The sequence below is a fragment of the Bemisia tabaci genome, chromosome 3, assembly GCF_918797505.1.
Source record: "Bemisia tabaci chromosome 3, PGI_BMITA_v3".
Taxonomy (NCBI): Eukaryota; Metazoa; Arthropoda; class Insecta; order Hemiptera; family Aleyrodidae; genus Bemisia; species Bemisia tabaci.
The window spans coordinates 53,576,757-53,591,677 of record NC_092795.1 but is presented as its reverse complement, the minus strand read 5'-3'; the positions used below and the strand labels follow the sequence as shown (position 1 = coordinate 53,591,677).

Below are 14,921 nucleotides of genomic sequence, written 5' to 3'. Positions count from 1 at the left end.
TTGTTGTTGATTTTTTTTTAAGTGGGAGGCTTACGTAGGACCAGGCTTGACCCCCTCCCCCTCCTCCTCCCTCCTTTTAAAATATCGTAAATATTTGAGTAGTTTACTTAAAACTTGAAAAGCCCCTGAGTACTTTTTAATCCCATAACTTGAAGCACGGAATGCTGAACGTAAACGTAGGTGCTGAATTGATATTCGGACTACATTTTGCAATTAGGAACTAAAATTTCTGGCTCGTCCGTGAAAACACTAATGTGCGTAGGAAAACTGATGATACATACGTTGCTCCTAAACTGAGCCATCGATTGTGGTTCCTAATCGCAAAATGTGGTCCATTTTAAGTTCCGTGAGGGGATTCAAAAACCGTGCATCCGTTGCAATACAGTAAAAGCTCGCAAGTCGAACTACGTTTAAAACGAAATGCCGATTAAGTCGAATTTTTTGTCGGTCCCTACACAAGGTGACTTAGCGAGCTTTCACTGTATTTCGATTAAGGTTTCAAAAGAGTACCTAGAAATTATAGTCTGTCAAAATATTAGTCTCGAGAAAAGTAATGACCAGCTATGGACAACTCAGAGAAAAGAGAAGGCGATTTACAGGAACCAGAACAGGGTCCGAAGTTTCGATGTCGAGTTTAAGGGGACAGAAAATTATTTATTTGACCTGATTCAGAATGATAACCACGAGAAGAGAATTTTCGGCAACCAAACGACGAACATTACATTTGCTGTCACACGCACAGTCCGACTGTGCATTCCAACCTAGTGCGCATGCGCTCGGACTCGACCGTCGGCAGTGGGTCACTGGTTTCATCCATTCATCCCGCGACAGACAAACTATGCGTATAACAACAGATTTACTACTGATCACCAACGTGCGCCTACGCGAGAAGGAAACCGACAATTTAGTCTCACGCACACGGCAAAGTGCTGAGGTGGACAGCAACAGCAGCCTGAAACAATCGTCTGTTGGCGGTTTGTTTTTAAAACATTATTTTTTTTAGTGTTTTAGCTTTTTAGCTTGTACAACGTTTTAATTTTTGCATTTTTGAGAATTTTACTTTTACAATTTTTATTTCCCATTTATACGATTTTATCACACTTTGCTTAATATTCTTAAAAACAATTTGACATCATCGTATGGTGCGTTTGTGTGAGGTACTACGACTATATAATCACCCATCGGCAGAGTGAAAGACGTTACTACATCTCGTGCTATTGTTGTGGTGATTCGTCATATTTAGACCGAAACTTTTGTCGCGGGCCAAGTAAGTACCTTTTTCACCACAGTTTATTTTCCCTGCATGCTTTCAATTGACTAGTCATTGTTGTTCTATTAACAGAAAAAAATAAGAAAAAAATCGAATATTTTAGGCAAAATTTATTGAGATGTTTGATCATTCTTCAGATAAGGAATTACGCAGCTATACGCAACATGCAGCGTATACGCAGCAGTTATTGAAGGTCCCCCTACGACCTTCAGATATTATTCTTGAGTATAATAAAAACGTTCATTTTAAATTATGGCATCATACACTTGACTATATTTTTTTTCAGTGAAAAACGCCGAATTTAGATGCTTAATTTAATTTTTTATTTATTTACTTTAATTATTCATATTTTTTTCAATGGAATGGAATTATAGAGCCATGCTATCTAGGTGAAGAAAACGGTTCTTGAATTATATTATCTTTTGAGTGTTGTTATCCATAGCAAAAAATATAGTGAATTTTGTAAAACCTTTTTCACTAGAAAATGAACCTTAATCTTGAAATTTTGATGGTTTACATGACACCTTGATTTTATATATACACGAGAGCCGCCTTAGCATCCTTTGGGTTTCTGTGACACCTAATCGACACAGAATCCTAAATCTTTCAAGAGTCCCTTTGGAAGCTGACATCCCCTAATTTTTTGTACAATCCCCTGTTACCATCCCTTGATTTTCACATTCTTGATTTTTATTCTGGCATAAATTTGTGTGTCCAATCCAACTTGACTCGGCTGAGTTCATTTTTCTTTTCTCTCGCTGCATGCGAGTGGCGATTGGCGAAGCGTGAATGATCGATTACCAATAACTTCTTGTTTGAAGCTGTGGTTAAGAATCGATTATTAAGGTGTTCGTTGCGAGCACCCTGTTCATTGATCCCTTTCCATAGGTTTAAATGGTAGATCAATCGATAAATCTCAAAGTCGCTGTCAGGCAGATTTCAATAACTGTAATTTACACATAAAAACGTAAAATTTTAAAAACTAGGTCGAATGTCTACGCGAAGTAAAATCTCAGAATTCAAAATTCAGAATTTCATTTCTTTTCTTTCAATCAACGCCACAGTACTCGTATACCACCTCACAGTTAATTTGATTCGTCATCATAAAAGCTCTCTGATGCCGACGCCACACTTCAGCTACGTTGTTTACGTTCACGAAAGCTTCGACTTTTTTATGGTGGCACAATATTCTCGGAAGGCAGGTGAACGCAGCTGCTTTCTGGAAAAAAAACAGAGCCACAATATTGCGTCACATCTCAACGATTCACAAGCTCTGTCCTTTTTTCTGTCCAGTATTAACTTTCGAGATGCTGGAGGGTAACTTGTACTTGGACTTCAACCAATCGAATCCCAATAATTTCAAAGACAGCGAGGATCTATTAGCCGACCACAAGTCATTATTTCGATGGTTCTCGGAGGAGGTGGTGCTCGACGTGGGATGTGGTCCAGGTGACGTCACACGTCACGTTCTCTATCCGTGGCTCCCGGAAAACGCAAACAAGACCGTGCTCGGAGTAGACGTTTCTCCCGTCATGAAGGACTTGGGCAATAAAAAGTTCGGTCATCCCGACGTTTTCTTCGAGACCTTCGACATTTCTAGCAAAAACTTGGCTGTCATTACAGAGGACGAGAAGTTTAGAGACGGCTTCACGAAAATATTCTCATTTCACGTCTTCCACTGGATTGATGACCTCGAGTAAGTGTGATGTTTCAGCCTTAAAAGTGTCGTCTACAGCAAAAATGCCGTAGCTCCATTCAAAATCTGACATTTTTCTTCAACACATACTGCTCTATTCCCAAGTAGCAGAGGTTGCAACAACTTGCAACAAAATCGTTTGATTCTTGCAACTAATAGATTGACGTGCAGATTGCCTACTCTCTCCCCTGAAGGAGCTATCATTGTTGGAACTAGTTGCAATTAAGTTGAAACATGTTCCGGCTTCAAAGTATTGCTGGTTGCCTATCTTAAGATTTTAAACAACTTTGGTGCAGTAATTTTGCAATGTCAGCAGGTTACAACTTTGTCTTCCAATCAGATCGCCGAAAATCGGCACTTATCGACCAAAAGTTGACCGAAAGTTGCAACTTTGTTGCAACTAGTACCAGCGTTGTTTCAAAATTTTGCAACTTTTCCATTGAAAAATGCTACTTGGGTATAAGAAAACCTTATGACTTCAAGGCTTCTTTTTTTCATGTTGAGTTCCTGAGAGATCTCTAGAGTTAACTGAAAAGAATGAAGGATGAGTTTTTGTTGGGATTCTTGTGAAACAATATTTTCCAGAAATTTTTTTTAAAAAATATGAATGGAATTACGGCGTTTTTATTTTGAATGGCAATTTTCAGGGGGCTGTATATTCAGAGGTTTGGCTGGGATACTCAGAATCAGTGTAACAAGTGCCTAGATCTAAAATTAAGATTAGAGTTGGTCAATGATACGTTTGGAGACCCGCACAAGACAAATGATCGGTAAAATGTTCATTCTCGTATTTCACGCCATTCACGCGTATCGCAATTTAAACGTTCTAAAATTTCCGCATACATCGTATTTTTTTTTTAAAAAAAAAACCACTGATGAACCTTGTTGTTTAAAATATTCATCGAGGTTCTATTGAAGAAGTTAAAGAGACAAATATACCCCCAGGCAATGAAGCTCTGCGGTTTTTTTGCTGCAGAAGAAATCTGCCTAGTTGCTAAAAGAGATGCGTGTTTTCTGGCTCACACCATCAAACCTCCAAATTCTCTATGATAAGTTGGAGCTTCATGATTATGCATATTAAAACACGTATTGCGGCTTCTACTCCTGAGTCCTCGCTATAATAGTTATGAAAATATTTAATATCTATGTATATCCCCTTGAAGAGGATCATGGCATTTGGCTTGATCTTTACGTATACATAGATATTTTAAACTGAATGAAAATTTCGTGTTGAACTCGCTTCCAGAACGCCAGCTTTAAAGGTCGATGTAATCATCGTGATCACGAACGTATAAGAGCAGAAATAATTGTCATGACTGTCATTTCTAACAGCTCGCAGCTATTTATGAGATTTAATTTAGATTAATCCAGTCTTACCCTGCATTAGCTGAGTGTCATTCGGATTTTCGCTCATTTGGACTGCAGTGCCCTCGCCGCAGTTTCAATAAAATGTAAACAATTGAGATACATACCTATGTATTATTGAAGAAGAAAAAAAGCAATAATGCTATTCTGTAAAAAAAAATTAAAAGTGATTACTCTTATTCTGAGAATGCTGTATTAAGAGACGGAGGCTATTTTCATCCGTTCGTATGTCCTTAGGCATATCGAGTTACTTAACATTAAATTGATCGCATCCAGCAAAAATTAACCAGCGCGATTACAGTGTTTTTAAAATTGTGCAACTTCTTTTATTATTTTAAAAATAGAACACGTACAGTATTCAAATTTACACAATTACTGTTCTTTAAAATTAACAATTTTTTGGTGGGAGGAAAAAACTATTTGCTATCCTGGGTAATTTTTTGGATTACCATGAAGATGCAACATTTTTACATCACTGTTAGCACGCTGGTTCCTTTTGGCCAAATGCGATCCAAATGCGAGTCAAATTTTCTCGGACTTTCTTTGTTTACAGACTAGCTTTTGAAAACGTGTACAAGCTGCTGAGACCCGGCGGTCAAGTTCTTCTCACTTTCCCAGTTAGTAGACAGTATCAAAGGTTGTACAAGCAAATGCAAGAAAGAGAACCATGGTCTAAAATTTTAAAGGTGCGTACATATTTACAACTTGTCTCGAGCGCGCTCTTTTAATTTAATACGTCGATAAGTACAAGCTATAAATTCATAGATGAAATGTTATTCAACAAGATTGACTTTATCATAAAGCTAGTTATAAAACTTAGATAATTCATTTTCATAGAATTCGGAATTCTTAACTTCTGCGGTTGAAAAACAGAAATAAACGCTCGCATCAAACGAACGTCACTAATTTCAAGTTAAAATAGGAGTTTTGAAAAATAGTGTGCCTATTAATGCTGTGTTACGAATTATACGTCTCTTTTGAAACACTCTTTACGACATTTTTTTTTTTTAATTTAATGTGGTCGAAATAAAGAGGTTCTCTTCTTCTTGAATGATTGTTTTTACTCAGTTTTACCACTCTTTTCTCTAGAGAGGCCCGAGATAGTGCAGTAAATTTTCATAAATGTAAAGAAGTTTTAAAATAGGCGCGTTTTTGCTTAATTTAACCAGTTTAAGAAGTTAACGCCTATTTTCGCAGGGTTCCCCACGTTCTTGTGTAAAGTAGATAAGATTTTATTATATTGTTTTGTAAGTATACGTGTAAGAGGTTGAAATTATTCTGGCGTGTTAATTTATTTATGGTTTTTGAATATACAGGGTGTCCATCGAGAAATCCCTAATTACTTCTTGAACGGTGACCCCATTACGGAGTTCTTGTCAATTGTGACCAAGGTGGGATTCAAAGTTGTCTCCTGCAAGCTTATCACGACACACGATGAGTTCCCCAGCATTGATGCCCTAAAAAGTAAGATATTTTTCTGCTCCTTTGATAATCATCAAAAAGTTATCTTAGTTTCTCCGATGATTAGTATACACGTGTTGGAATGATAGAAAAAAAGCTCCGTAAGGTTCAAAACAATATATGGACTACATTTTGCGACTTGGAACTATAAATTCTAGCCCGGTTCAAAAACAACGTATGTGCTATTAGTTTCCCCATGCACTTAAGTGTTTTTCCAGATGAGCCAGCATTTAAATTTCCAAATTGCAAAATGCAGTCCAGTGCCAGCTAGTAAACGTAATGCCTAAAAAACAAGCATTTCAAGTGCACAAGTTTGATACTTACTTTGAAACTCATCTAAACACAAAAAGGACTCATTGGCAAATGGTTGATATTGATTTAGGTTTCTTTATTTAATTCTCGATATACCTAGATAGTGGTAAAGTACGTCAAACAGATTCTAAAACTTGATTATCTAAAACATACCGATTGAAAAATATTATTAGTTTTAGTTAAGCTTAACATAATTGAACAATATTTAATTTAATGGTTTAAATAAATGTATACACTTATAGTGATATTATTTTCGCGTTCTAATAAATATATAATTGATTTGTAGGTCACTTTGATGTCAGTTTACATTGTCTCATTTTTATAGCCTATATAAAAAAGCTTTTAAAAAAATGTCTAGTATTGCGCGCAATTCGAGGAATCCTATTTAATTTCAGGACGACAGCGTGAATTTACTTAATAGCTCTTATTACATGGTATAAACTTTGATTCTTTTTCACAGAGCTTGTGGGCTCTTTGGACGTCCATTTCAATAAAATACCCACCAACTTGCGAGGGCAGTACTTGGAGGAGTGCATCGAAATCATGAGACAAAAGAATCTAAAACAGCTGGACGACGGCACCGCAGTGGTCACAGAGAAAAGAATTACCGCTTTCTTGGAGAAATAATACCATTCCGGACGGTAAATAATACCAGTGAACGTGTTTAAAAAGTGCCATAAAACTACTTTGCGTTTCTCTCTCGAGACTTAGACATTTTGCACATATTGCCGTTTCAATGCCGAAGTACGGAAGATACTCACATCCAACGCCTGTGTGCAACTATTCGTGCCTAAGACATGTGTATAGCATAAACTAAGAATTGAAGGCGTTTTGTCATTTCGGATCATCTCAGTTTCTCAGTGCAGCCAGCCGTCGCGTCGCATCGAGCCGCGGATGAAGCGGAAAGTGCCTGGGGAATCAAAACGCCTTCAGTTTCGTGCGTATGCAACACGGACATCCGCAGAGCCCGAATAGTTGCATCTAGGCGCTGAAATGAGATACGTTCCGGATTCTTCGTATGCGACAATAACTAAAGGCGTTTTGCTAGTACCTCTCGCCTCTCGTATCTTAACTTGATTCCGGCGTCGCTAATTGTGCCGATGAAGGACACTAATATTGATATTTATTGCGCCATTGTCAATTCACCAAAAAATACGTTGATTGTTTAAATGTTTTGCAACACAGCCCTCCTGAAATGTGAAGCACAGAGGTCGAATTTTGTCGGCTTTTTCACACGGCGTACAACATCCATCGATGAGATCAAACCGCACCACCGGCCAATCAGAAGCGATAAGCCGGACTTAAGTGCAGTCGAGACCCGTCCTAAGTATATTAAAGTACGGTGGAAGGACCGACAAAATTCGGCCCCTGCCTTTACCCTTACTAGCCTAAGAACGATGAAGAGGTATTGTGAGTGTGTAGTAGCTGATTGTGAGTTTTAAATTGAGGCACTCACTACTCTGAGTTTTTTTTTCATTCAAATTTTACGTCAAGCACAATGGAATTTGAAGACTGCAGCAAAAAATTAGAGGATGAATTTCGAAAAAAAATTTAGGACGAAAGAGAGAACAATGAGAGGTTAAATACAATAAAGAGGACGGCGGCGTCATCGGTTTCATATTACGCTAGCCCTTACTCATACATCAATACCTCATCCAGAAGTTAATTTCGAATTTTCTTGGTCAGCTGTTTTCTCAGCGTAAAATTTTGTCAACAAGATCCATGCACCATGTCCACCGTTTATGTTCGCCGCTTGGATCAAAATTTTCAATTTTTTTGCTCTCTAGTTCAGTATTCTCTCCTTTTGTTATGTCTCTTCATGTAGTCCTCCAATTGTATAACATTGCATTGTGATTCATATGCCGTTGTGACAGCTTAAAATGATTAAGGACTGGAAGAAACATACGATGCAATTCTGTATAACTTCTGATGTTAACGGTCACCGTCAGCATGTTTTTCATTGATTCCATTCCAGTAATAACATAGCTATGTATAAAGAAGAAAGACCCATATAAAATGTTTTATTGGTTGATTGATTTATTTTTTCATGTTTTTAATTTATTTATGCAAACTTAATAATAAATTGCAGTTATTTTATTTAAGCAAGCTTATTAAATAATAATGATTTACGATTTTTCTTTATTGAATCGCTCGTTATCGATTCGTATGAAAATAGCTTTAATTTTATTTTGGAGACTAATTATTATTGAGAACATCAATTTTCTACTTTGAAACACTTTCAACCAAGCTCGCCTTAGCCTTAACTGGATAGAACCTAACGCTAATGGTTCGGGCATTATCATATTGATGAGAAGTCAAGGATTGAGAGGTGTAGAGCAAATTAAAAGCATATAAAATTTCATTCAGCCTCTGTAAAATAAATAAACGTTCTCAATCGACTGAGTCTACAACATACTGGGATTTACAATACACTTGTTACGTATCCCTGATAAGTTTAACACTCACGTCAATCTCCGCTGCCGATTGTACATACATCGGCCCAATTTTGCCTGGGCTGATCGCGATCTACCTGGGCACATCTCGATCCATGTGAGCCATTGATGATTCATTCAAATCGGCCCAAAATCGGGATCGGCCCGTAACACATTAAAACCGGAAGAATTCTCTCCGGGATCGTGGGGTCAAAGGGATGAAAAAATAAAATTCGTAGGTTGTCTGAACCATTCACACAAATTTTAATGAAAACAAACATTATTGTAAACCATTCAAAAAAATTAAATAATTTAAATGTAAATATAAGAAACAAAGAAATTGTATATTTTAGCTTACAACTTGGGCAAAGTTATACATAAACATTTCATGTTTCGAAAACAACAACTTTGCGAATAAATAATGACGGAACGAATACAAAAATAAATTATCTACAAGAGGAAAACGTGACTAAGAATGCTTCGCATCCATACAATAAATCTTTGGTGTAGTTTGAATCGAACGGCTTCTGTCATGAGTAGATGGTCATTAAAATCATCTGAAAATAAGAAAATACAATTTATGAGGGGAAAAAGAAAAAAGTTAGAAATCCATCCAAAGTTAGAAAATACTTTGTTTCACAGGGATACAAAGTTAATTCACTTGACGGCTTATTTCGTAATGGATTGAATTTCAAAATTTATCTATCCAAAAATTTTGAGACACTATTTTAATAAATGAAAATCTAAAGTATTTTCTCTATTTTTTTGTCATCCCTGCGTAAATTTCGAAGTCTCTGATTGGTTGAGAAATAGTTAGGATTCCCGTAAGTTAGCAATAGTTTTGTTAATTTAAAGGATTGTGAAACAAAACCATCAATATGTATCACCTAGGCAGGCAGGCTACATCACCTAGAGCAAATTGCTCACAGATAAATTGAACTGAGGTTCGATGCTCCAATGGCCTTGTCATTTGATCTGTCAAACTGAACTTTTGATCAGTCAAACCGAGCGACCGGTTCACGTGGTCGAACTTTTTTAGTGAATCAAACTGATTTAAGAAGTTCGGTTACTCAAGTAGAACGTTTGGTTAATCGAGAGTGCGGTTTATCAAATCAAATAGTTCGATCGATATGGAATACCGATCGATCGGTGTTCCTTGTTCTATATCGATCAAACTTCCTTTCTTCCTTTCAGTGTTCCTAAAGTATGAGAAAACTAAAAAAATCTAGATACATTTCTTACCTCTTCTAGAGAAATCGGATTGCCCTTCATTTTGGTATCCAAACTGTGGTATCGCTCTGTGAAAGTTGAAAAGAAGAAAAAACTGGTAAAGTATTTTGATTGTGGTTTACGACAGAGCTGCTCATGTGAAACAACAACAAAAAATGCCAAATCTGCGATAAAAACCACCTCTTAACAGTACCCAGAACACAGCGTCATGGATTTATTTCTGACTCCGTATTTACGTAATAATCATCATAAAAAGCTGAGACCATGACGGAGACTTAATTTGGATACTGAAAATTAGACAGGATCAACGCGAGTGCATTCAAAATAAAGTGCAATGTTCCATGCTAGTTGATTTATTATTTTCCTTTATTTGAACTTAATGTATAGTACCGCCTGCTCTCAGTTTCCTATTCCCTCAGTAATTGCAGTGCTGCAGTATATCGACGGCGAAAGTAACAGCCCAAGTATATTTCGGTTAGCGACGTTGCACCCTTACTATCATACTTCAATTTTTAATAAAAAACCATTCAATGTCAATTCTTGAAATACTTCCGAGATTTTTCTTTTCGGTACGCAGAAAACTCTGTGAAAAGCTCAAGAAATGATATTGATTTGTTCGCCTCTAAGAAAATAAAATGAGAGCGGAGATTTTTAAACACTGTAAAGGAGATACGTACCTCCTACTAAACTCTGGCAGTTTCACCATTGATATTGGTGACCAATTGTACAATTACAATTCGAGATCAGTTAATTCGAGATCAGTTCTGCCGTAATAGCGAAGTGAGCCAGAAGTGCAAAAATGAAGTTTTAAGAAAGTGGTCCCATTAGCTTCGGAGCGGAAAATTGTATTGAAAGAGGCTTTTGTCAAATTGCCACAAATTATCCGAAAGATTCTCAGAAATCGAGTAGATGATCATGAATCAACAAATATTATTTCAATAAATTATATAGAAAGGATATTCATTTTCATGTTAGGCTAGTGTAAGGCAAGACAGCCGTAAAGTGCTATCTTCTGCATGCATTAGTGTTTGCGTTTTGGACAAACAACAGACATTTTTTTTGTTATAAGATTAGAAATTGGCAGAGGAGGGCGGTATTTTACTTAAAAGCTCTGTTTTGCGGCTGTTTTGTCTGAAATTACGTCATTTTTTGCGTACTTACGGCTTCCTCATAGGTCTCATTATCATAAAAATGAGACGAATTTTGTTTTTTTAAACTATTTCAGTGACTTCATACTAAGCGATTAGACGAATTTTGAAGGAAACTCGATTTCGAAAATTTGACAGCCACGGCTCTCTTTGCAATCACGGCGAAGTTGTATGCTGGAAATTCCCATCACTTTACGCTCTCTACGCATGAATGGAAAAATTGCATTCAAGGGATTTTTGAATCGGCATTTATTAAAAAATCATAAAACGAGGAGCATTATATTCTCACCGTGTGCGAGATGTAATCGGACCATCGCCATGACGAAACATTCGGAGGAAAGAATTGTGTTGCGCGTGAACCTGAGGACGAGGCATTCGAGAACTTTGTTGCTGACTGTGCTCCCGGCTTCCCATAACAGTGGTCGCAGATTATAACTAGAAGTTTTACACGCGCTGTTCGTTTTATCAAACTTTTGGAACGCTATCTGAAATGCCAAATAAAACAGAATCATCAGAAAAGCACTTCGTACACAGGGGCCGTCCCTAAATTGGACGTATTTCTATCAAACATATTTATTAGGAGGTGAGAAATATGGGGTGTGTTTGTGAGTTCTCTGGCCGGAAGAGTGAATGGGAACAATAAAGCGCCGGTGACGTCAACGAAAATGGATGCGACTCCTCATAGTGCGCTTTAAGTCATGAGCCTTGTTCTGTTCACGCCGCTCTCGTGCCATGCCCGCGGCTCATATATCCCGCATGCAGTTGGCACATAGTTCTCTTTGCTGAATTTAAAATCCCGCTTTTCCAATTCTTCAAAAGGAATCACGCCCACTTTTACATTGTTGCTTATCCAGCTTTCTAGAGCACACCCATATTTCTCACCTGCACATAGTTCTGTTTGATAGAAATACGTCCAATTGAGTGACGTTCAAGGGGGGGGGGGGAGGGTCGAGGATAGCGTTACGTCGTTTTGTTCGTACATGCTAAAGGAGAGGGACCTATGTTACAAAAGCGTTACGAGGGAGGAGGGGGGGGGGGGGGCAAAAATGTCGAAAAGTGCGTTATGTAATTTAGGGACGGCCCCATAAAATGGGATGGAATACAATGTGAGATTCAGGATTTCAGACCCGGTTTCTATCACCTTCCGATTTCATTTGGACGCGGTTAAATTTAAAAGAAAAGACTGCATCCACTCTGATATGACCCTTGAGATTCATAAGATTACACGCATGACAGAGCTCATATCGCAATGGGCATAGTTCCTTTTGATTGAAATGAATCGATTTAACCGCTCCGTATGGGGTACCGCTAACCCCTGGGTAACTGCTACGGGGACGGAATTACGGGAAATCAAATAAATCAAAAATTATCTGAGAATAAAGACGTATCGTACTGCTGCGCGACTTACCCGCCAGAATTGAAGCATATGCATTAAAACTGGAATATCAAGAATGTTGATCCTTCCGCAGATATTTGTGTCCCGAAGCATGATGAGACTTTTACATAACTCTAAACTAGGCTTCTCTGCTAAATACGCTGAAAACAGTGAAAATATGAAATTAAGATCACGATAGATTGAAAATGACTGTATTGATTTGTACGACCTTCAGGGCCGGATTAAGGGGATGGCCAGGGCCACATGGGCCGCGGCCCATGGCGGAAAAATTTAGGGGGCGGCAAATTTTGCAATCTTTTTAAATGTAGGTATCAAAAAATGAGAGAAAACAATCGGATTCAGAAAATAAATTACAAACTAGAAAAGGCGACAGAATCTCTCATTTCCTGAGAGTAAAAGTATAGTAATTTCTAATTTTGTCGTATTTTGGTGATACAAGAGACAACACCTTTAATTAGTCGAGTTAAGAGAGAAACCAAACACGCAATTTGACCTGGAACGGAGCGTCGCGGCAGTCGGCATGAAACACATAGTGCGAGCGCCTACAAGACTGCATGAATACTTTACGCAATACGTCAAACACACTGCGGTCAGCAGCAGTCGGCTTGAAACGCATAGTGCCTACAAGACTACATGAATACTTGACGCATTGTGCCAAACAGTGTGGTCACTTGGTCAGCAGCGGTCGGCGTGAAACGCATGGCGCCTACAAGACTGTATGAATGCTTGACGCATTGCGCCAACACAGTGCGGTCGGCGCGGCGGTGGAAGTTAAAATTTTTAACCACATTTATGTTTGTTCTTTCATAATTTTTTCGTTCCTCTTTATAAATGAAAGGCTTTGTCCAAACAGGGATGGGTTTACGGAACTGAACTTTTGTTAGTGTTGACAGGGCTTTTACAAAAAATGTGCCCAACACGAGTTAACGCGTCTTATACACCCCTCCCCCACTGGCACGTTCACCTGATGGTTTTTATAGATCGTATTCGACAGATCACACAGGTGAGATTATATTGATATCGACTGGTTCAATATGTAACCACAGCCTCAAAAGTCAATTTAGAAATCTGAAGTAACGGGTCTTATGTGATCAAATTTTTATTCTCTCGAGTACCAAATGGCAATGAAAAGTGGAATCGTTAGGAATTTTCTCATTTTCAGCTTTTCCAAGTTAAATCCTAAAATTTTTGTTTGAGGTTATGCTCTATTGTTTTGAACCAAACGATACAACGAACCACTGTCGAATACGATCCATTGATGTTTCAAAACAAATGAGGAGGGGGCGGAAAAATACAGGCGGCCCATGGGCGGCATGTAGGTAAATCCGGCCCTGACGACCTTAGTAAAATATCCAATTTGTCCTGAAGAAATACCGAGATTACAAAAAATAAGTCCAGAATATAGAACGAACATATCGATGGCCAAAGTGCAAAACTTGTGTCTCCATTGCGCTGTTTCAAGAATTCCGCCCTTATTTTATTTTTTCAAATAGAAACAAGCAAACTTTAGAGTCTGAATTTTTTACAGAAATTTAACCGACGGAGAGGAAAAATCAAGGAATTTTACAAGATAGTACGATGACTAGCATTCCAAAGATGAAATAAAGAATGGTGGGGAGTCTGCAACGTCGCAAACGGAGACACGTGATTTCGCCATCGATGTAAGTTAAAAAAACTCATATCGTATGTAAGTGAGTCATATTATAAAACAATCTTACCTTTCCAATGAGTTTTCAAGATTTTCTGAAGCTGAGCAACGTCAACTTCGGGAGGATACTTCAACAAAAGTTTTGCCGTCAGCGATTTACCATCGGGCTGAAACAAGCAAGGTCATGAACGATGTAAGCATATGCCTAAGATAGAGTGATTAGAGACGTCTTAACTCTCAGGAAAACGTATTTTTAAAATTTGTTATTTGTTTTGCTCATTCAGTATTTAAAAATTAAAATCAAAGCTCAAACGGACATGTGACCCCTTGGGCGCTAAGTGTGCTAATTGTGATGCATTGATAGCCCACATGGGTATATATTTTCATAGATCATTACATAAAAAGTGGGCCCTTGAAATTTGCTTTATAAATGAAAATGCAGTAAAAGGTATTGAAGGAATGAAACGAGATTCCCGCAATCTTCCTATTCCGGTTTGAGGAATTATGGGGAATATTTAATTAATTAAACTAGTAAGGATCATTGCATGAACTAGGAAATGTATCTATGATGCTTTCTACACTTACCAAAATAACAGAGTCTTCTAAAAATTCAGCAGATATATTCCTAAATAACATATTATCTTCATTAACTTCCCTGAAATCAAAGAAAGTTCGTGAAAAAATGCGATGTATGATCGTTACAATCAGATTATTATTACGGGATCTATTTGGTACTTGAGTTCTCATCCTTCGTGAAAACTTTAAACATCGACTGACGTCATTGATCTCTGTTTCAAATTCTTCACTTAAAGTTTCACGTGGGTAAATTATTTGTTATTTGACTACATCCATGTGATGAATCCTTGTGTGTTGTTAATGTATGTGGTTTGATTTGCATAAACTCTGATGATGGCTATCAAACCGAAAAAAACGTTAGTGATTAAAACATTTATTTATGCTTCG

General features: G+C 37.6%; 2 protein-coding genes across 2 annotated transcripts in view; one reads left to right on the top strand and one right to left on the bottom strand.

Moving 5' to 3' along the window:
- Positions 1 to 780: 780 nt before the first annotated feature.
- Positions 781 to 8,206, top strand: LOC109033069 (juvenile hormone acid O-methyltransferase). Its single transcript, XM_019045496.2, has 5 exons — positions 781 to 1,267; positions 2,564 to 2,966; positions 4,885 to 5,017; positions 5,648 to 5,795; positions 6,565 to 8,206. The coding sequence occupies exons 2-5, from the start codon at positions 2,578 to 2,580 to the stop codon at positions 6,729 to 6,731; spliced, it is 837 nt and encodes a 278-aa protein (XP_018901041.2). The 5' UTR covers positions 781 to 1,267; positions 2,564 to 2,577; the 3' UTR covers positions 6,732 to 8,206.
- Positions 8,207 to 8,776: 570 nt separating this feature from the next.
- The window catches only part of LOC109033041 (calpain-11), a 39,413-nt gene continuing 33,268 nt past the window's right edge, over positions 8,777 to 14,921 (bottom strand). Inside the window, exons 9-14 of the mRNA XM_072298840.1 lie at positions 14,544 to 14,613; positions 14,029 to 14,125; positions 12,323 to 12,450; positions 11,204 to 11,399; positions 9,779 to 9,834; positions 8,777 to 9,093 (exon numbers count right to left, since the gene is read on the bottom strand). Coding sequence (XP_072154941.1) covers positions 9,067 to 9,093; positions 9,779 to 9,834; positions 11,204 to 11,399; positions 12,323 to 12,450; positions 14,029 to 14,125; positions 14,544 to 14,613 — 574 coding nt within the window. The 3' untranslated portion in view covers positions 8,777 to 9,066. The remainder of the gene's footprint in view (positions 9,094 to 9,778; positions 9,835 to 11,203; positions 11,400 to 12,322; positions 12,451 to 14,028; positions 14,126 to 14,543; positions 14,614 to 14,921) is intronic.